The sequence below is a fragment of the Falco naumanni genome, chromosome 4 (assembly GCF_017639655.2).
Source record: "Falco naumanni isolate bFalNau1 chromosome 4, bFalNau1.pat, whole genome shotgun sequence".
Taxonomy (NCBI): domain Eukaryota; kingdom Metazoa; phylum Chordata; class Aves; order Falconiformes; family Falconidae; genus Falco; species Falco naumanni.
The window spans coordinates 80,348,215-80,368,520 of NC_054057.1; the positions used below are offsets into that span (position 1 = coordinate 80,348,215).

At 39.5% G+C, this 20,306-nt stretch overlaps 1 protein-coding gene across 3 annotated transcripts in view; it reads right to left on the reverse strand.

Annotated features, from left to right (window-relative positions):
- Positions 1-428: 428 nt before the first annotated feature.
- Positions 429-20,306, reverse strand: part of TECPR1 (tectonin beta-propeller repeat containing 1) — a 30,236-nt gene continuing 10,358 nt past the window's right edge. For 2 of the 3 annotated variants that reach the window (XM_040592021.1, XM_040592022.1), the window contains exons 4-25: positions 20,036-20,158; positions 19,257-19,382; positions 17,568-17,742; positions 17,371-17,471; positions 15,858-15,959; positions 15,325-15,470; positions 13,946-14,469; positions 13,508-13,653; positions 12,392-12,547; positions 11,747-11,896; positions 10,952-11,109; positions 9,590-9,717; positions 9,207-9,309; positions 8,432-8,528; positions 7,959-8,038; positions 7,580-7,636; positions 6,030-6,204; positions 4,699-4,834; positions 4,258-4,350; positions 3,442-3,548; positions 2,879-2,998; positions 429-2,181 (exon numbers count right to left, since the gene is read on the reverse strand). In XM_040592021.1, the coding sequence (XP_040447955.1) occupies positions 1,984-2,181; positions 2,879-2,998; positions 3,442-3,548; positions 4,258-4,350; positions 4,699-4,834; positions 6,030-6,204; positions 7,580-7,636; positions 7,959-8,038; positions 8,432-8,528; positions 9,207-9,309; positions 9,590-9,717; positions 10,952-11,109; positions 11,747-11,896; positions 12,392-12,547; positions 13,508-13,653; positions 13,946-14,469; positions 15,325-15,470; positions 15,858-15,959; positions 17,371-17,471; positions 17,568-17,742; positions 19,257-19,382; positions 20,036-20,158 (3,201 nt within the window). In that variant the 3' untranslated portion in view covers positions 429-1,983. Of the gene's footprint in view, positions 2,182-2,878; positions 2,999-3,441; positions 3,549-4,257; positions 4,351-4,698; positions 4,835-6,029; positions 6,205-7,579; positions 7,637-7,958; positions 8,039-8,431; positions 8,529-9,206; positions 9,310-9,589; positions 9,718-10,951; positions 11,110-11,746; positions 11,897-12,391; positions 12,548-13,507; positions 13,654-13,945; positions 14,470-15,324; positions 15,471-15,857; positions 15,960-17,370; positions 17,472-17,567; positions 17,743-19,256; positions 19,383-20,035; positions 20,159-20,306 lie in introns of those variants that run through there. The other variant, XM_040592023.1, reaches the window with a different exon arrangement.

Sequence of the window (20,306 nt, forward strand, 5' to 3'; positions counted from 1 at the left end):
GCTAGTTCCACAATGTACTTTGCTACAAAGTGCTGCATTTCTTGGACATGTCAAAAGGGATTTCGTAAGAAGCATTTTTTTCTGATAAATTACTTTTATTTTTGAAAACTGCTTCAATTTAAAGTCACTTTTCCTTATTTTAACTAGCCACAACAATGACATTACATTTTTAAATTAAATAAATAGATTTCTAAATAATAGTTTCAGAAGGCAAATATTTAGTACTCGAGCATAAACAACTTATCTCTTGTTCACTTAAACCCAGCTTTTACAGTAAAGTAAGTGAAACTTGGCAATGTAGGGAAAGACTTAAAGGTACATTATAAAGCTTATTGTATGAAATCAGTTTGATTGTTGGATATGTAAACACTATTAAAATATTTTTCATACGATGCAGAGAAAATACAGTCCTAATAATTATCCACAAATACATGTAATAAAGTTATTTATTTGGACAAGACACTGTGCAAGTTATGCAAAACTTATTATGGTAATTAATGCAAACATGTTATTCATGGTAATCCCACAATGTATGTATAAACCAGAAATTTCTAATCACATACTGGAAAGATCAACAGTTTCTTTTAAACAGTAAAGCATCTTGAATCTTCTTTCACATTTGGACTTGGAAACAGTGCTCTCCTTGGCATTAAAATGCCAAATGTATTCCTTAAATACGTGCAAACATGTTTTACTTCTACAAATACAGTACTGAGACCACACCACACTGCTCATCATATAAAAATAACTCCATATACAGTCACACACAGAGAGGAAAAATCAATGTAAACTGCTGCCAGGGGAAAAACAGTGCTTTCCTGAAGCTACTGGGAGAGGCTTTTTCAGCACAAGGACTGGATTTCAAATAAGGATTTCACATCACGGTCCAATTATGATAAGTAAGACAGGAAAAAAAGCTTTTTTTGAGAATAAAAAGTGGTTTCTTGTTGAAGGAAGGGATGAATCAATCATGTATTAAAAACAAAGAGCAGAGCTTCATTCTGAACCCATGTTAGTGCACATTGGCAAATTCCATTTGATATCAGTAAAGCTGTTTAGCACTCCTACCACTGTGAAGTCAGAATCTTACTTAAGACCTCCTCTTTTCTTTTAGGCTATGAAAGCATGATTTGCGATGATTTGGAATGCAGCCTAACTCCTCAAGTGTCTGACGCCTTCCAACCACATTAGGTAGGCATCTGTACACTTCAGTTATTGTGGGGTTCCAGTTAAGATGAAGACAAAACATGATTTATCACCATTTAGGCGGACAATTTAGAATGAAGCTTTGTCACTTAGACTGAATAGGACTGTGCTCTCTACACAGTCCTGCTGAAACCAGTGGTTCCATTCTTGATTAAGATATTGCTCACTGTGAGCAAAAATTGGCTCTTACTGGTAGCTGCACCCTGTTGAGCTGTATACAATTTAATATCGCTGATGGGAGCAAGACCCAAGCGTGGTACACATGCTGATATAAGCAGGACCCACCTGAACAGTTACATGCATGTGTCAATGCTTGTATAGTCAGGACAGTTATGTTTGCCTGTAATTCATTTAAATTTATACTACACCTTCACCTCTGCTCAAACGTGACTCTGGAGAATAATTTGCAAGGTGTGTGAATATGAAATATAGGGAAGAGAACTGTAATATTCACAGAAAAATAAGTAAATGTAGTAATCATCTGTGAAGATATCCACATTTGTATGGTTGTATAGCAGCTATGGCAAAGGGTCAGAAATACATTGTGGCTAAAAAGCCTGCCTGCTTTGACAAAGCCAATTAGCTCTATCAAGTCACGTTTTACACATGATGTAGTAGATTAAGTCAGTATTTAAAATACCCCATTGCAAACTCCAGTTCAGTAAAAAGTATTAGTAGCACAAAAAGGCCATGTTTTTCTCTCCAGGCAATAGACATTTAGTTTCTTTTTAAATTATACTGACTACTGCTTGTCTGCAACATGTAGATGGCGACAACTTAACAATTAACAGTATTTCTGTCCAATTCCTGACTGTCACTGACCATCAGAGGGGTTTTAGAGTGTTCTGTTTTCCCTTTACTCTCCTCATCTTCTAAATCCTTTGATACCGCAAGGCTTTCCTCGGAAGTGTCATGCATAGCAACCCTAGATGCTTCAGTTGTGTTTCCTCTGACTGTAATGTGCTCCCACCCACCCTGTAAAAGATTGATAAAGAAATAAAAAAGGAGAAATGTCACCTTGCAAGTACCATATCTAATGCGATGCTTTATGTGCACTACCAGTTTTATACTGTTTACTCATGAGGAAAGTAATCCTGCTCTGGGCTGAATCAAAAAAAAGGCTCCTTGTTAAACAAAACAAAACAAAACACGATGTATCATCCTGACAGGGAGGTACAGAGGTAGTAAACTTGAGGATTATTTTTATTACAAGGAATTAAGATTATTAGGGTCAGGCATTCATAATAGAGCCAAAGCAGGTTTTCCACCAACTTAAAAGGGGCCAAAACCATGAAACAGTCTTTCTTCAAACATTGAGGGTAATACAGGGAACACCACAGAGGAATAATAAATAACCTGCAGACTAGGAAAAATTCCACTTCTTAAAAACAGCACTTACTTTACTAATTTTTCCATTATAACTTTTTAATTACCTGTTTAAAATGAACGCTTATCAAATGCAAATACATTACTTCCCAGCTATAATTGCATAACCTGTAGTATTAACTTAAAAAAGGAACATAAAACTGAAGAACGAAGGTCAGTTTCCTGCAGGTATATGCAAGCTGTAGGAAGCTTGCCAGCTGGAGCAGGACGGCACTTCCCCTTCTACACGTGCCCACAGGTATTTGGATACGCAGCTTTTAGGCAGTTTTATGCCCCCAGCACTTACCCCAATACCATAATCCCATGAGAGGCCTTTAGGTTCCATTGGCTGAACACCGGTGCGATGGCAGACTGTCCCACAGCTCAGACTATGACTTCCTTGCACTTTGTCAGCTATCACCCAGACCTCAAGAAAACAAAGGGAGGCAGTAGCATGTGCTCTTGGTGCTGCTCTTCCCAGGTGCAGTCTGTTTGACCTCTTTCAGACATCAGTCTTGATCTTGAATTGGCCAAACCTGCTCTAACTTAGTCAGAAGCACACCCAAACAACCAACTAGATAGCAGTGTTTTAATTATAACTGCCAGATAGTAAGACTTGGCAGGAAAGAGATTAAATATATAGAATAGTCTTGTTAACTGAAAACTAACAAGGCTTTTTACAGCAAAGGGCTGGCTGTATCACTATTTCATTGGCATGACTTTTGTGTTGGTATCAGTATTCTAGCATTTAGACAATGACCTTGGAGAATAAATAAAGTTAAACACAAATAATTATGAAGAACATTTAATTACAAAAGGATGTTAAGTCACTAATAAACTAACGTTTAAACAAGGAAGCTTAATACACACCTGGTCCAGGGGCCCTACAGACATTTTACGGATATTATTTGAAACGTGATCCCACGTAGATCCTTGAGGGTAGCTTGGTGTAATACCTTGCCGGTACCAAAGATTGCCTATAAAATAACCAGTCCTGGTAACAGTTTATCTGCTTTGTATAAAGTGTTAGTAAACAAGATAACAAATCAGTAGTTCATGCTTTGTGTTCTGTGGATATGTATTATGGTTTTGACTAATGTGTTACAGTGAAGGACAATGAAGTTCCTACTTTGGAATTTGTGTTTCTACAGTTATTCTTTCTAACTTTTCTGGAAAAAAAAAACAACCTCTGTTCTGTAAAACTTCTTTGGGAAAAATGTTCATATAAGGAACTATGCACTAGAGCACTAAAGCAAATGAGATAAAGATCTCTGAAGGAGACTGGTGTTGAAGACTTGTTTATTTTACAAAAGGATGCTTCGTAATTTATCTTGCAATGGTGGTGCCATTTCTAGGTTTTGCAACGACAAAATATTCCTCTTCAGTTTTGTATGTTCTAGGGTTTCGGACAAAATCCTGCCATACAATTCTTTTCTTTGACATTCATTTACTCCCCCGCTCCCCCCCCCCCCCCCAAGAACAGTGTAGATGCTAGACTGTTGCTACCTAGGGCACTATCAGATGTAACAAAAAACAGGTACACCATCTCTTTCAATATGAAATATTACTCGTCTTGAAGCAACAGTAATTGTCTGTCCAAGCAGAAGCTCTAACTTAGCCTCTGCTTTTTAAATCGGTCTGATTTGTTTTTTGTAACATTGATAAATAATTTTTAAAGATCCTTACCATTTTTATCCAACACAAACACAGACGTTCGTCCTACTGAGACTTGTTTTAACTTTTGTTTTTGAGGTGAAGGAATATGGTACCAACAGTCACCTAAAGGTCAGAAATACTTGAGTAAAATTTTGAGAAGACAAAATTATGTATGACAAGTCTTGGAAATGCCTGCAGTTGAAATACATAGCTGAGGAGAAAGCTGTGAATGACATTACACTTAATAGATTCTTACTAGCTTGTTTATAGAAGCAAACACTTTAAATCACACAAGTGAAGAGCAAATTAACTGCTATAATTGTCAATCAGTATTATTCATATGCACTGTGTTTTGCACAGCTATTGGAAAGCCGTCTGCTAAACTGACTCGTCTTGTTCAGATGTCGCAGTGTAGTAAAGCTTACACAATGTGTAAAAAGAAGACTGTGCTCAAAAAGGGCAAGTACTTACCTGCAGGTTTTTTCGGAGACACTGAACCCCGATAGAAGGCAGAACCATCTCTAGCAATAGCCCACACTTGGTAAAATGCTCCAATTGAGATGGAAATGAAGGGCTGATCTGTTCCCACGTGCAGCCAGGACGTTCCCTAACAAATCACGTAAGGTTAATTGTAAAGCAGTTAAAAACTCCATGACAAATATTGTTGATAATTCCCAAATGGGAAAAGCTCTACATAGTGAAAAAGATTCTGAAGAATAATTCTTACATAATTTTACAGCTGAACAGAAACAAGGTCCCTGATTGTCAAAGATATTTGGATATAAAACTCTTTGAAAATAGCTACACTGGACTATAACAGAGCCTTTCTGTTGAAATCACCAGAATTTAGGCACCTACATGTCTCTGAATAGCTGGGCTAGAGCCTTCTTTTTTCAAATAATCCCTTGGTTTTGATTACATAGAACAACAGTCTCACAAAAATAAGGTATGGAGCTTCAGATTCCAGACATGGTATTTCAGTTCTTGCTGTTGCACTGCCTTACAGATCTGTGCTATTGTAACTGATTGAACAGCAAGAAAAAAAAATTAAAAAACCCATTCCTATAGATTTTCAACTGGCAGTTCTTCTCCAAACTCCACTAAAGTATATTGTTAAGATTCCCCGCCTCCGAGCCCCCATTGTAAATACGGTTTAAAATCAGTGCCTATCAACCCTAATCTGGTGTTTCAGCATATGTCTATTAGTAGGAAATAACTATTCCTATTGAACTTGCTGGGACTATTTGTTCCTTTCTGCATATTTTACTGGATATTCACTCATTACTTCTGTCACAGTCCATAAAAAAAAAGTTAAATCCATAGGTTAGTCCAGGCCCACCTGTCTTAAATAAGCAGCCAGTTCCAGGCCCAGAAAAGTCAAACAACAAACTCCTAGTGGTATCAGTGGGCATTAGACTGGGACCATACTTCAGAGAAATTCTGATCCTCAGCAGTTCATTTAAATGGGATATGCATATTGTCAACAATTAAAAAAAAAAAAAAAGGAACTAAGCTTCAGTGCAGAAGGTGGAAGTCAAATGCCTCACAAGAAGACCTACAGGAGCTGACATAAGTTCCTGCAAGTGACGTGGCACAAGCTAAGGTAGATTATGCAAGGGAAGTGCTGTTGTAAGAACTGTGGGCAGCAAACTGTTTCAGTTGATGGACAAGGACCTTCAAATCTGGGACATAAAAGTGAAAAAAAATAACAAGGTGCTTTGAGAGAGGACACTGCATGACTGTATGTACTTCCATAATTACATTAAGTATGTCAATAAGGCAGTAAAAACAGGGAGCCTTACAGCTGGATTTTGCTGTGTCACTCCAAGCCTGCAGAGCACGTCTCCTTTGTCACTGATTGCCCACAGTGCTACTGCTTCTTCATCGTCTGCATCTGAACTGGGAATTATGGAGATGTCCCACAGGGTAACAGGAGGCACTTCCAGCCACGGCCCGTTGGTGACTATCTTACATTTTCTGAAGCAGAAAAAACCCACGCCCATCAGAAGTATGTACTTTCTATAACTGAATTTGTTTCCTGGTCCATTGTTGACTTCAGTGCAAACAATCCTGAAGTCTTTTCATTAAGTAGGTACAGTAAGTATTAGCATTTTTCATTTCAAAGAGATTTATAACAATCATTAGTGTTTTGCATCAGGTTTTAACTTTTGACGTATTACTGATTTCTCAAAGCTTCTGTGGTTTTTTTTTTTAGAAAAGTTACTTTATAAAACCAAGGCCAACCAAGAAGTCTGCAGCTTGTGCTACACTGCTTTCTAGTTCTCTAAAACTCACAGTGGGCAACAGCTGGATAATGAGTATTTGACCCCAGCTGAGAATCCCATTGCGGAACTCCACACCTGGTCCATTCCTGCCTCTGTCTTGGTTAAGGTAATTGGTTTTCAATTAACTTTTTAACAAGCCCCACCAAAAAAACTATGTAGGTAGGCAGAGATAAGGCAGCTTTATATAAAGAGTTGGAGGTAGGTCATTCTGGGAATTGGTATATTTTTTCTGTGGAAACTGCAACAAAGTAGTGCTGTCTATTAAAGAAATTATGTTAGATTCCATCATCACAAAAGTAACTTCTGTGTATGAAGAATGTCCTGAAAAACTCAGCACATTCCTCCATTCTCCAGTTCTGCAACACTGGATCCAGCCCTGAGCTGTTCCCTATTTGTTTTCGATTTTCAACTGACAATTAAAACTGATAGTTTAAAAAAAGAGAAATATTTAGACTTGAGGGTATTTCTCAAGTTGCCTTTTTTTATTTCAAGTCACCATTTTGATTGATTGGATGTTGTTTGTTTTGTTGCGTATCCTGGAACAACAACAGTTTGATGCTTTGGGACCTTCCGTTAAAGATTTTTGTACAAGGGCCGAAGTACTAGCTTTGTAGCATCAGCAACAATGAGTGTACTGTGTAACAATATAGTGTACTGTGACTTAAATGGGGTTGGTATTATCTGTGGCCTAGTACACAGTATGTGGAACTCCTATGTTAAAACTATTAATACAAAAGACGTATTACCAGTTGTTACAAGTGACCTAGTATGTACTAATATACCTAGACTCTACTATTCCTTAATCAATTACCATAAGGAAAATCAGATACAGAGAATAACTACCTAGCTGACTTTTATCTACAGATCCCACAAAACACAATAGGGTATCCACCTGTAAAGGCTTAAAATTAAAGCCACAATGCTAAAGATCATCAGCTTCTCCATTGCAGACATGTTATTTACTGCATGTTTCTTTACTAATGCTTTTTTGATTTGGTGACAAGACTCTTCCCCCTCATAACTAAATGAGACTTCTAAAAACGTTTATTTATATCTTAGTTCCTCACCTTGCCCAGCGCCTCCGTCGGACAAAGTCTTTCATTGTCTTGTGACCATGGTAGGACCTATGAAAACAGATTTAAATAAGTGTTCATGAGGATGTCAGAGCATCTCCAATGTCCGTGCCAGCCTAAGAGCACTGTCTATGTATCTGCCCACCAGACGTGCCTGCTGACTTTAAAAGACTTGAAACTACAGTTTCCAGTTCACCTTGCTGCCCTACCTCCCCAGCAAATTTCAGTGTTAGCGTCCCCCCAAAAAGGGAGAAATCAAGACACACCTGCCCCTGTTAAAGCACAGTTACTGTGCAAAACAACAAGAAGAAATGAGGACTTAAGTATCACATTTGCCTGCTAGTATTTTAGGTAGAAGAAGGTATCTCCTTACGCTGGAAAGTCTGCTGCATACTGCCAGCCTTCCCGATCAGTGCCGCCTGAAGTATTAAAATCAATATACCAATCGGATACCTATTGTCAAAAGAAGACAATAACAAGCACAATCAACAGCTAATGTATAATAAAAATAACCTCTTCTCTATTTCTCTCCACCTTTTGGAGTGCAACGATGTGCTAGAAACCTTCTAATACTTGCAATATAAATTCATACAGAGGTTCCCAAGTCTTTTTAATTCAGTTGAAGGGATCAGTGCAGCAGTCAAAGTGCCACTAAACAAAAAATCCCACTCAATGCTTAATGTTCTTTTGACTGTGGAAGATTATGGCTGTTGTATAAATGGGGAAATCAAGGTTAAATATTATGACAAATTCAGGAAGAAAATCTGGGTCACTTGAGCCCAAGTCTTGTATCCTACTTGCTAAGCCTTGCCTTCTTAGTAAAAAGACTTTTAAGACAAAATTTACCCAAGACCACTGCGGAGAAGGAGGCTTGGTATTGATTTTTGTACATTCCTGCAGGCCAGATGCATCGCTCCACATGTATCTGTCTGTGGGCAGACCTCTGTGGTGAAACAGTGTACAAGGAATGCAAGGTCATTTACAACACAGAATTTAAAAGGCAAGGGAAGAAAAGCCTGTTTGTAGCACTTCCTACTTTCATACATGGAACAGTACTCTCATTAATCTCTGTATTTAGAAATATCATGCAAGTGATGAGGATAGTGGGAAAGAATCTGTACAATTGCTTCCAGTTACACCAAACTTGAGGACCATGTAAATTTTCCTCTGTAGTGTGAAATTCCTCACTACTATTTAAAATTGGAAGGTGAGTTTCTCTGGCATAGACACCCATATATATGAATGCTTTTTCAATACTTCTGTTCAAATGTACTATTCAAGGACCCAATGTATTTAGCATAATATGTATACGAATATATAGATCCTAGTAAGAACTTTGCTGTACGGCCCTTATGAAAGATGTTGCAAGTAGGCACACTTTGTGCACTCACAAAGCACAAATCTGCAATGTTTTGTTATAAATGCGCTTTGAATGGATAATTACAAATCTATAAAATTGAGACACACTGCTGTGTCCATCTCAGGTTAACAGTAAATGTTGGAGGACACTGAAGATACAATAGCTGTAATTACTATTCAGAAAAGCTAGAACAAACGCTTTGTTTCATTTGACAGTATTAAAAAATTACAGTAAATAAATACAATAAATTAAGTAAATAACCTGCTGCTATATCCAGTGACTGGGTTCCACCGTTGGTTCTCATAAATGTAAATACATTTCACATCTGACTGCATATAAATGTTATCAGCACTGCTGGCCAGTCCTGTGAGAAATAAATGATTTGGATTATAGTAAAGCTAAACCTTAAAGATGCTACATTTTAAATTCCAATACCCACAGTAATATTGCAGTCTCTTTATTTCTCACTCTTCAGCTGAAAATATAAAACTGCAATACCAATTCTTTCCTAACGTGTGGCCTGTTCACTGCATTGCCCTACGTGTTTGTAAGGCTAAAGGAAGGACAGCTGCAACAGCTTTAACAGCTGACCCAGTCAGGAGAAGCAAGAGATGTGCACACTGCAGCAGACCTACTGTCCTTACCTTGAATGAAGCCACCTCCGTATCCACCAGTATAAACCCAAGCTGTGTGATCATATCCTATGCCCCACACTATGCCTCGGTTATTGCACTCTATCAGTCGAAGATGACCTCCAACTTGACGCCAAAACCTGCCAGAAAAAGAACAGCATGTTACATTTACTCTACACCACATCCATCAGGAATGTATGCTTTCTTCTCCTACAACTCAACAACCTGAAGGACAGGCAACTTCATATGGTCTTGTTCAACCTCTGTGCAATCTGGGAGTGAAGGCAGTTGCCAACTGAAAGCACTTCCCTCTGAACAACTACTGAAAAACAGATGGAAGGAACCTGTCTGCCACCACTTGGAATTGTCAAGCTTTGAAGTATTTTACTTCCCTTTTATTTTATGGCTTATATTATATATATTTAAACACTAGTTAGGATGGTCTTGCTTGTGTCTTTACATCTTAGTGGCCATCAACTACCTCAGCTTTAACTTCATCCTAATTTTTTTTTTTTTTTTACATCTAGGAATTGCCTTTATCTGACAAGAAAACAAATTATTTATATATTTGCTATGGAGCTTGGTAAAAACAAGGTGTTTAATTCTTCCTATTTTCTGGGGCTTTACGCAGCCAGTTGGCCATGGCACTTTTCTGGGGAGGAACGGGGAAAATAAAGGGATTGCAGAGGAGTATTTTAGATATCAGAAAGGCAGGAGATGATCTAGGTCACAGATCCCCCAAACTAAGATGCAAGAGCACATCAGCTTTGTGATTTGCCACATGCTGAAAGTGCTCTGCCCTGAAGGAAAAGGGCTAAAGGTATTATTCAAAGAAACTGGGGGTATTTTTTAAATTGAATGTTGGCCTTTAACCCACCAGTTCTGAGCCTGGTATTTTGTTGCTTGAAGACTTTGCAGTACTATATTGCTGTACTTGTAATAGAAACTGTAACGGAGCTGCTCCTGGACTGTAGTGACTATGGAGGACTAAGAATTTCAGATTTCCTTATTCAGATAAAACTGAGAACTGAAATTACATTACAATGACAGCGATTAGGTTTACTTCTAGTCTAGGCCATCTCTTCATTTACGTAATTATGGCATTAAAGATGCAATCACAAACAAGTGGGATCTCAGTAAGAAAGGCTTTTGAAATCACATGAATAGCTCCAGCACCCAAGAATTAAAATATGATTTGGCAAATTTCTTCACATGCATTCATGAATATGAAGGCATCCATTAAGCCTGTCATTGACAGATATCTGCAGGGTACTGTACACTCCGACAGCCCATCAAAGTCACGGAACTGACACGGAAGACAGACTTTGCTGGGTGGCATCCCATGCAGAAAGAACAGCTTCTGAAACCTCTTACATTTGATCACATGGCATCAGGAGTGGTCCGGCCTCCAGTTCAGGACTTGGCTCACTAACAAAGATGTCTCCTTTACAAGTAACCGACCAAATGGCATGGTGAGAAGGAGGGCCTTGAATCCGTCTGCTTTCACAACAGGACATGTTCAGCAAAGACAGCTACAAAACCAGAAGCAGAGAACCAAAAGCTCCATTTACAGTGAGAAAAAAAATTTCCATATAGAAGCTTCAGTATTATAAAACAAAGTTTTTCTTTTGCATGTTCTTGCAAATCAGCAAAGTGAATTTGCAGCTTTTTCTCAAAGGCACTGGAATTCAGTGTTTTAAAAATTAACACCACAATTGCTGGAACCAACGTGGTTTGCAGTATTTGATCATCATGAAGTATCTTTCAGGTTTTCCATTGCTTCAGCGTATATATGGCTGTTTGCCTACACATAAGGCTCTCTACAACAGTGGCAACAGGTAACAGTTCTACCAATACAGACAAATAGACTAACTCAATTAAACTCCTACCTCATTTGCAACCTGATCTATATCTGGAGATAAGAAGGGAAGGAAAAACAGTATTGGTTTTACTGTACAAGACTGCAGCATCAGAAAACGTGCGAAATCCAGAGGAGATAAGAAGCCTCAAGTGCCTCTGAGTAGGTTTCAACGGACTTTTTAAATACCTAAACTGTGAAAATAAATAAGTAGCCTAGATACTGTAAATGTAATGCTGAGATTTCAGAGACTAGCTTTTATGGTTTATTTCAGATATTGCCCGCTTGAAATGAAAAATCCACAGAATTACCCAGTCATGCATTTCTTGCTCTGTTGCGGCTGCCAGGCGGATTGGCCATCGCTGCTTTGTCTTCTCAGGTGTATAGAGTGCAAAGGAATGTTTGGCTTCATTCAGAACTTCAACTATAATAGTGACTTCATTCAGGAACACATGGATATACTAAGACAAGAGAAAAAAATAATTGCAACTGAAGCAAATTCAGATGTGCCATCCTCAGAGTAAGCATTTTTGCACTTCAGGACTACGAATGAGGCATTCCTGCCAAAGATAGCAAAGAATCAGTTCTTGGCGCAGAAGGGATGGGGCTCAATTCCAGTCCTGCACTACCTCTGATTCCTATTGCCCATATGCATTAACCAAATTCATGAAGACCCTGGCCAGCCAAGCTTGGTCTGTCTTCACAATCAATAACATTTTGAACTTCCAAAAGAATCCTAGTTCATGCAAAGCTGATAGTTTCAGCAATGTGGATGGTTGCTGACTGGTTATTTATGACACTGTATTAACATAGCTACAGCTTAGAAAAGCTTGGAATTTGCTATTGCACTCAGCTACATTTGAATTGGTTCCCAAAACTCCCTTGAGAAAACTTTTCCCTTTGAAGGTTTTCCTTTGCCAAACGCAACTCTCTCAAGGGTCTCAAGCTGAACACACCTTTTTCTCCTCATGATACATGTAATAGATGAACAGGATGCTGTCACGCATTCCATCGCTCCCAGTGAACTGCTCAAGTGTGACTCGAACATCCATCCATTTATGAGGCTTCCAATTCCTCCACCATTGCAAGGTTCCAGTTTTAACCCAAACTGACTGCAATGCAAACACAAATTTATAGCAGTAAGGAAACCGCACGACTCCCTATCTTTCTGGCAAATAGTATTTTTTGTGACCACAAGAAATGTCTGCTGCAGGTTAGTCTGTACCATATCAGTTAATTCTGACACGGAGTGCACCAGGGTGTTCAGAAAGCTGAAGGCAAAATGGAAACTGACAAAAGTGGATAGAAAGGCGCCAAAATAGTACATGTACAGCAGTATTAACATTTTACCTCTGCCAGAATGCAGTAACACAGAGATACTAATTGACTCTAGTGTGCTCCTGTTGTAACACAACTTCTGTTTGGACTTTAAAGGTTTTTGACGTAATCTTTTTAATTTTGATTAAATCTGTGGACTTCAAGTGCTTTTAATCAAATGAATTCCAGATGTCACTTGGCAATTAGCAATGAAGGGACCAAAAATGTGAATGAATCTGAAAAGAGCCAAGAGGTCATAACAAAGGGAACATCAAGCAAAAGTGCTGCTGTTTAAGTGCTGCTATTGATGTTTGCATCATTATTTTAGTTATGCAAATTACATTAATCCCTTAATGTTCACAGAGAGGGAAAGTTCACTTACTTGAGCCACTGTTTCAATTAGGAAGCCTAATTTTGTGGTGGAATAATTCATACTATGTTCCACTGTTGCAAATGTTTCTCTATGGATTTGAGGTTTCAGTGTACTCTAATGCTGACCAATGCTTCATTTGGTCCTACACAAAACTATCAGCTCATGCTTTTAGATAAAGATTGCTGCTCCATGTTTGATAAGCTGCTAGCTTCCCACAGGGAGCTCAGACAGTGATAATCCAGGAAAGTTGTCACAGACAGAAGTAAGGATAAGAATATAAAGGTGACAGTAAGTTCAGATCAATACCTCAGAAATGTATTATGGATGCCCAGTATTGATAGATGTGTGTAGTAGATAAGAGGTAAGTGTCCTCACTGCTTACTTGCTCAATAGCCTGTTCGTAATGCCTAAAATTCTCCAGTTCCCGCTTTGTCCTTTCACTCAGCTGCTGAAAAATCTGCTTTCGCCATGCTGCTGTCTGTGCTGGAGTGATAGACAGAGAGAGAGATTGCACAGAGGACGACAAACCTACAACAGAACCAAAACCAATAAATTCCAGTGAGCTTTGAATACAGTTCTGTGAAAGGTAAAACACGATGCTGCTTTGAACACTGCACTGAATCAACCCAGTCTAATGTAATTTTTCTAATTATTATACTTCAGAATCAATGTATTACAGCCAAACTTTGTAAACTATGCGTAGAAATGGAATCTCTAGGTGATTATATAGTCTTGCAAAAAGAACAAACTGACATTTTTCTTAAAGAGCATACTGAACTGTGATTGAGAATTAAGGTCGGTTGTGGTGACTGGATAGTACCTGAGGGCACAGTGAACCATTTCAGCGGGCTGTGCAAATCTACCAGACAGCCTCCCCCAGACACCCAGGCCCACAGTGGGTGCTCATCGGCTCCGTACTGTTCTTCAGCTCCCACCGAGAACATGCCAAGGGAGGACAGGCTGGATGTTTCTGCAAAGGTGCTGATGGAGAGGACTGGTTGCTTTTGGGCCTCCTTCAAGTCAATGTTTGTCCACTGCAGTTCTGCAGAAGGATTTGGGTTTCTAGATTTCTGCATTTCAAGATCAGCTTTCTCATTACTAGTTGAAGCAACAGTGGCTTCTCCCTGATGACAGTCCAGAGGATCCACAGTCAAATTTGTACATACTTCTGCTGCCTGGTGGCCTGTGCTGTTACCACCGCTGCTGGCTGCAGCTCCCAGTGGGGGAGTGTTGGCAAGGTTCACGGGTACACTCGGAAGCTCTGTGTCAGAGGAAGTATCTGCATCACCCTGAATGATCGCGTTCGTTTGGTTCTGAATATCATCAGTAAAGAAACAGCCAGCACTGAAGGACAAATAGATAATTAACTATCACTTAAAGCATTATACATTAGTACAGGCCTTAGGCCACAGGCATACAGAAATCAGCCTAGCATTTCAGCTTGAGGAGAGAAACAGCAGACTTCTTTTTTAAAGGTCAAACTCTATCATCAGGGGCAAGAGTCTAACACAAATCTGGCAGACCAGTGAAACACTGGAAGATATTTCACAGATCTTTTCAAACAATCGGTGGTGTCAGTTGCCTACAACTCTCAGGAAAACACTGAAGCAACGTCACATTTTCTGGATATGAAATAATGAATAGGATTTTTTTTAAATCCATTATTAACTTTATGATTTTTGTCCTAGCTAAAGCGGGCTTCTACTCAGAGCACGCTCTGACTCAAACAAGTAGCTTTTGCAGCACTCCCAGCTTCATTGGCATGTCTTGCACAGCCAAGAGGCCAGCAGTCAGCGGGGAGTTACCAATTTAATCTCTCTAGGAAAGGAAACGTACAGTGACACTCAGGAGAAAGATAATTCCTAAGCAGAGTTGACACTCCTTCATGATATTTCACAGGTAAACTTTTCTCTTGTTAGAGACTAGTTCCAGATAAGGATAGTAAAGCCCAGAGAAACACACTTTACTGCAAGCACGTAGTGAATTCCAAAATGGGAGCTTCAGATTCTACTCCAAGTGCAGCAACTGCTGCTTATTGTGAATTTTAATGGCAAAAAACACAAATGATTTTTGGCATATATAATGATTAAAGATGCCTTCCCTGCTCCTCCCTGTCTGTACCATTTGAATATAAAGAAATATCGCAAAGCATTGAAACTCTTGGCGTACAAAGTCTCGAGTAGGTATTTTACTAAGTACCTGAGCAGACTTGTTGAGCTCCCGGTCTGAGATCTGTCACTCTCTCGGCCAGATACAATTGCCTTCCATGTCTTCCCACTGAGCTCACTTGGTGTGACACCTTGACGAAAATAAATTGCTCTGTCATCACAGCTGATTCCCCAAACCTAGGGAAGGAAAGGGCTTGGTGAAAGAAATGGCACGGAATGCAGGTAGCTACACAAAAGGTGCAGTGGTGGAAAATTCAGCACAAAAATCTGCTGGACACAGCGTTTTCCTTTTGTGTTCCTCCCTAATGCTGATACTCTAGATGCAGTATAAAATTCTGTTCCATCAAGAGAAAACTGTTTGCACCGGAATGTGCCATACGAGACATGCTGACTGTTACCTGCTGGTGAAGAAAGCAGCCATGCATTCCTGCCTAGCAGTTCAAGCACATGGACCTCTTGTTCAGCTGTCTGTACTGGCACTGCCGACAGACCTCGCCACAAGTGAGTACTGCCTGTAGAGTATTCACCGTACATATCCTCACAACGGGTATACAGCTGTCTTACCTGGTTATTTAAGCCTACAGTTACCATCATCATTTCTCCGACCATTTCAATCCAGCTTGTCCCACAAGGATTATGTGAGTTCACTCCTCTTCTAAACCACACCTACAACAACAACAGCAGGAAGACCAAATTCTGCTTTTTCTGCATTAGCAGGCAAACAGCTGGAATTTATTTTCTTTAGTGGATAAGTCATAATCTCCAATAACGATATGCCACACTGCCTTAAGAAGTCACTTACCTCCTTGGTTCTTTATCAGGTAAAGATATAGTAATTCCCTTAATAGTACCCAGAATCTGGTGATAACTACAGCCAGAACAGCCCACAAGGAGACCTTCTGTGACAGTTAGTTTCTCTGCCATTGGAAAAATACTTCTTATTAATACGTGTCGACTGTAGGTTATTTTTGGTCACTCTGAATATGCTTCTACATAGTGTTCTTATGTTCGAACCCCAGAAGCCTGGCTGACGGACAGAACGGTCAAAGGGCTCTTCTCAGTAGTACAGCTCTTGAAATTGTCTCCCCTTAGATTAGTTTTTACCAATCCGAAAGTGCCTGTGGGCTGGCTACCTGGAAAAACTTCCACCTGTATTTAGCATGTAGTCATATAGTGACTTTAGGAGTTGTTGGCTTTATCACAACACAGTGTACTTGACTATCTTGTGGCAGATCTGATGAAAACCATGCTAGATTATCTACATTTATTATAGTGGTTTTATTTGGCGGATGGAGCAGGCTGGACAAGTCTGTTACTATGGCTCAGTTGACACGTAGTAACTCTTAAACCAGAGTAACTCAATTACTTAAAACTGCTATACATGCACAGAATTCACCTGTGTTTTTGAATTCAGTATGAGGGGATCTGATTGCAACGAGCACAAGAGCATTCTAGTACATTCTTCAAGACTTTCAAGTCTTGCTGTGAGGAGCAGGGAGTTGGACTTGATGATCCTTATGGGTCCCTCCCAACTTGAGATATTCTATGATTCTGAGGTAAAACCCCAGTAAGAAAGTAATCACACATACATGTAACAGATATGCCACTTAATAAATACAAAAAGCTACATTAAAAGGCTGATGAAGAGGGAACAGTTCCAGTAGGAAGATAAACAAATAGGATCATATAGAAAAGTGTAGATGAAAATATTCCCCATACTGGTTTTGATGTAACCTTCAGACCATGTAGAAACAAGACCGAGCAACTAGGAGTGCCTTCAATTTTGATGCTTAATAGCCCTTATTACATCCCCACCCACCTACCCACATCTGCCTGACTTAGGTTTAGAAAATTCCTTCTAAGGGAAAAACTGAAAGTATTCCTTTACTTAAATGCAACTATGTATATCAGAAACAATGGTGCATTCCTCTAACAGCAAGGGGAGGCAGAATTCCCCAAGCCACAGGGATACTAAGTCCAAATTACCAATGTTTCCTAAGAAAGTTACGTGCCGGTTTGAGAAAAGCAGAAGGAAAATGGGAATAAAAAAACAGAATCAGAATATGACACCTCTTACTTTTCTATCCTTTGTAACACACCACACCACATCAACACCCACAGAGACATGCATAATCCCATTTTCAGAGCTTGGAGACTCCACAGTACTCCAGGAAATGCCTGCAAGAAACAAAACCCAGAAGGCATTATAGGTTAGTTTTCTACTAAACACTATAAAAATCAAAGGGGCTTCCAGATAAATTTAACAAACTTTACCTTGAGGGTTATTCCTATCGATTCCTTCTCTCACAATAGCTTGCCCTTCCCAAAGAGTTGCCCAAAGGAGGTCATACGGTCCACAGCTGATCTGTACAACTTCACCAGGAGTGGTGATTAAGGACCACATGGAACCTTCTGGATTGTGATGGCAGACATTTTCTCTGTACCATACCTAGACAAGTTTAAAAAAAAGCCCAAACAAATAAAACTTAGAAAAATATCACTACAACAATGAAACCATTGAGACAGACGTGAAGACAAACTGGGCAGAACAGTCCTCCTTTAACAAAAGAAATCTTTTACACAGTGTATGCACTCTGACTTTAAAGGCATTTTTTTTAATGTTGATTATGCAGTTGAAGCTATTTCCTTATATACTAAGGGAGGAGGCTTTTCTACAGATTAGCTTTTGTCGTGGAAGCAGCTCTGGACTGGGTACAGTAACCTATTGCTACAAGTTCTGTGTATATTTCAACATTTAAAAAAACACTTCAGTGTATGTCAGGACATGTTACATAAACCAAGAACAAACAAATATATAATACAAAAATGTTACTGTTAGGTGACAGCCTGACCTCACTTTCAAACAGAGCTTGCCACAATATGGGTAAAAAATTCCATTCTCTGTGCAGCCTTCAGTGACATCCAGCCCATTTGCTAGTCTTGGTCCTACTGTCTGTAAACTTTTCTATAGATCACGGTCAAAACAGGTCAAAAATAGAAAGCATCCTGTGGTAGTCGTATGAGGACTCTAAAACATGACTGCTGAGTGCTAAATCCTCATTTTTAGAAATACTTTACTTCTCTGGGGACTTTTACTTGGGAAATCAAAGCATTTTACAACGTCAGTCAAGTAAGCCTGTAGAGTTGGGATGCTTGTCACTTACTACTGGGAAGTATGAGGCATAGGGAATTTTACTTTAAACAGTTTAAGCAAGAGTGCTTGCCTCTCCAGGCAGTGCCAAGCGTGACAGAAGCCTCAGGCTATCTGTTAAAAGTATTACATTCCTCCCTGTGAGACCACAAATTAGAAATTTTCTAGAAACAAAGGAATGTCAGATACATGGTGTAAGGATGAAAGAAGGAAAGTAAGAATCAAATCTTTACAGCACTGAGCAAAAAAGAGACTTACAGTAGGCCTAAAAACAGTAACAACAAAAAGAAAGTTGTATAATTTTCAATAGAAAATAAATGGAAAACATTCCAGAGCTGGATTCCATATTGCCAAGTGAGGTTACCATTTTCTGATCAGTAAGTCTTAGAAAACCATTTTGTAAACTCTTTCTCGACTCATACCTGACTCATCCCCACGGGGACACGGCACAATGCTTTGCAAGAATCTTTACCAGGTTTTAAGGCTTCTTCTCTTTGTCACCTGTGCCAGTCATCATTCTGGGCATTTTTCAGGATATAAGATGCTACTCAGCCCAAGTTGTTAAGATTCACCTGTTTATAGAGGTTTAAGGCTTCCATAAAACAGCAACCCTATAAGATACTAAGCCTTGCCATTTCCAACACAGGTTGTTACGCAACGTAGTCCCAAAGCAGCTTTTACACCTACTGCCAGACACACAAGCAGCGTATTTTCTTAAGGACAGGACACTACCAAACCTGCCTTGATTTAAAAGCATTGAACCCCTTTTCAGTAGTAATCTACATTAGAAAACTTAGGGAACATGCACATACCCTTCCTTGTAAAGAAACCGCCCATACTGATAAACGGCCAAGAGGCTCATCGGTGATCTCCCATCCTCCAACCGAGATATCATTGAAAGGGTCTGGCAACTGATCTGGATCATCACGGGATACAATCTGAAGCAAAGCAAAGCAAGACTGAGAAGAGGAGACACTGCAAACAGACAGGTGATTTGGCTGGTGGCCTAACTTGTTTCTTGCAGACTGGTTAAGGTATTGCTCACTAAAGCAGCCGAGCATGGAAAGTCTTCCTCTCATTCAAGGCTGCTCTATGCAGAGAGAGGGGAAGTGCTGCCAAAGCAGCACGAAGAAGTCTGTGTTTCATCCCCTAACTAAAGGGGACTTTTACTCACAGAACTGCGCATACAGACATTCTTTGAATGGGAAAGCTGGAACAACAGTTTTTTAAAGAACGGTTATTCATACAGATAAAGGACACAGCTGGTGAATGATGCTAGACAGGTGCCACCTTGAAGGACAGTGTTTTGTCAAACAACCAAAGGAGGTTAAAAAGTTGATTTGAAATTTGCAAAGGAGCAAATCTGCAAAGGATCCACCTCCAACTGCATTCCCATGAGATTTGGCACCTTATTACCACAGGTTTCTATGAAAAATCCCAGCCTTCCATTTATGCTTACAAGAATTACAAGTTTGAAGTCAAGGAATCCAGGTCCAGCCTACAGAGCGGTGATAAAAGGCAAACTTCCCTGCACTTAAAATTGATTATTTCAGAAGATCAGTTTATTTTATATTTAAAAGAAATCCAGAACCTTCGCCCAAATGTCCCGTGATTTGTATCTCCTGTATCTGATCCACCTCCTGCGTCTGACACAAGAATTCCATTTCTTATCCTTTGTGTAGGTGCTGGGGAAGTCTATGGCGTAAGTCCAGCCCTGCAAACAGAGGTTTTCTTGTATGAAAATCAGGGCCAAGGAAAGCTTGAAATTGTAACTTGGAGCAATTCTGCACAACTCACTCCTACAAATACAGTGCAAGTTACTGTGCATGTCTCAACAGCCCTGATTAACAGATCAGCTAATT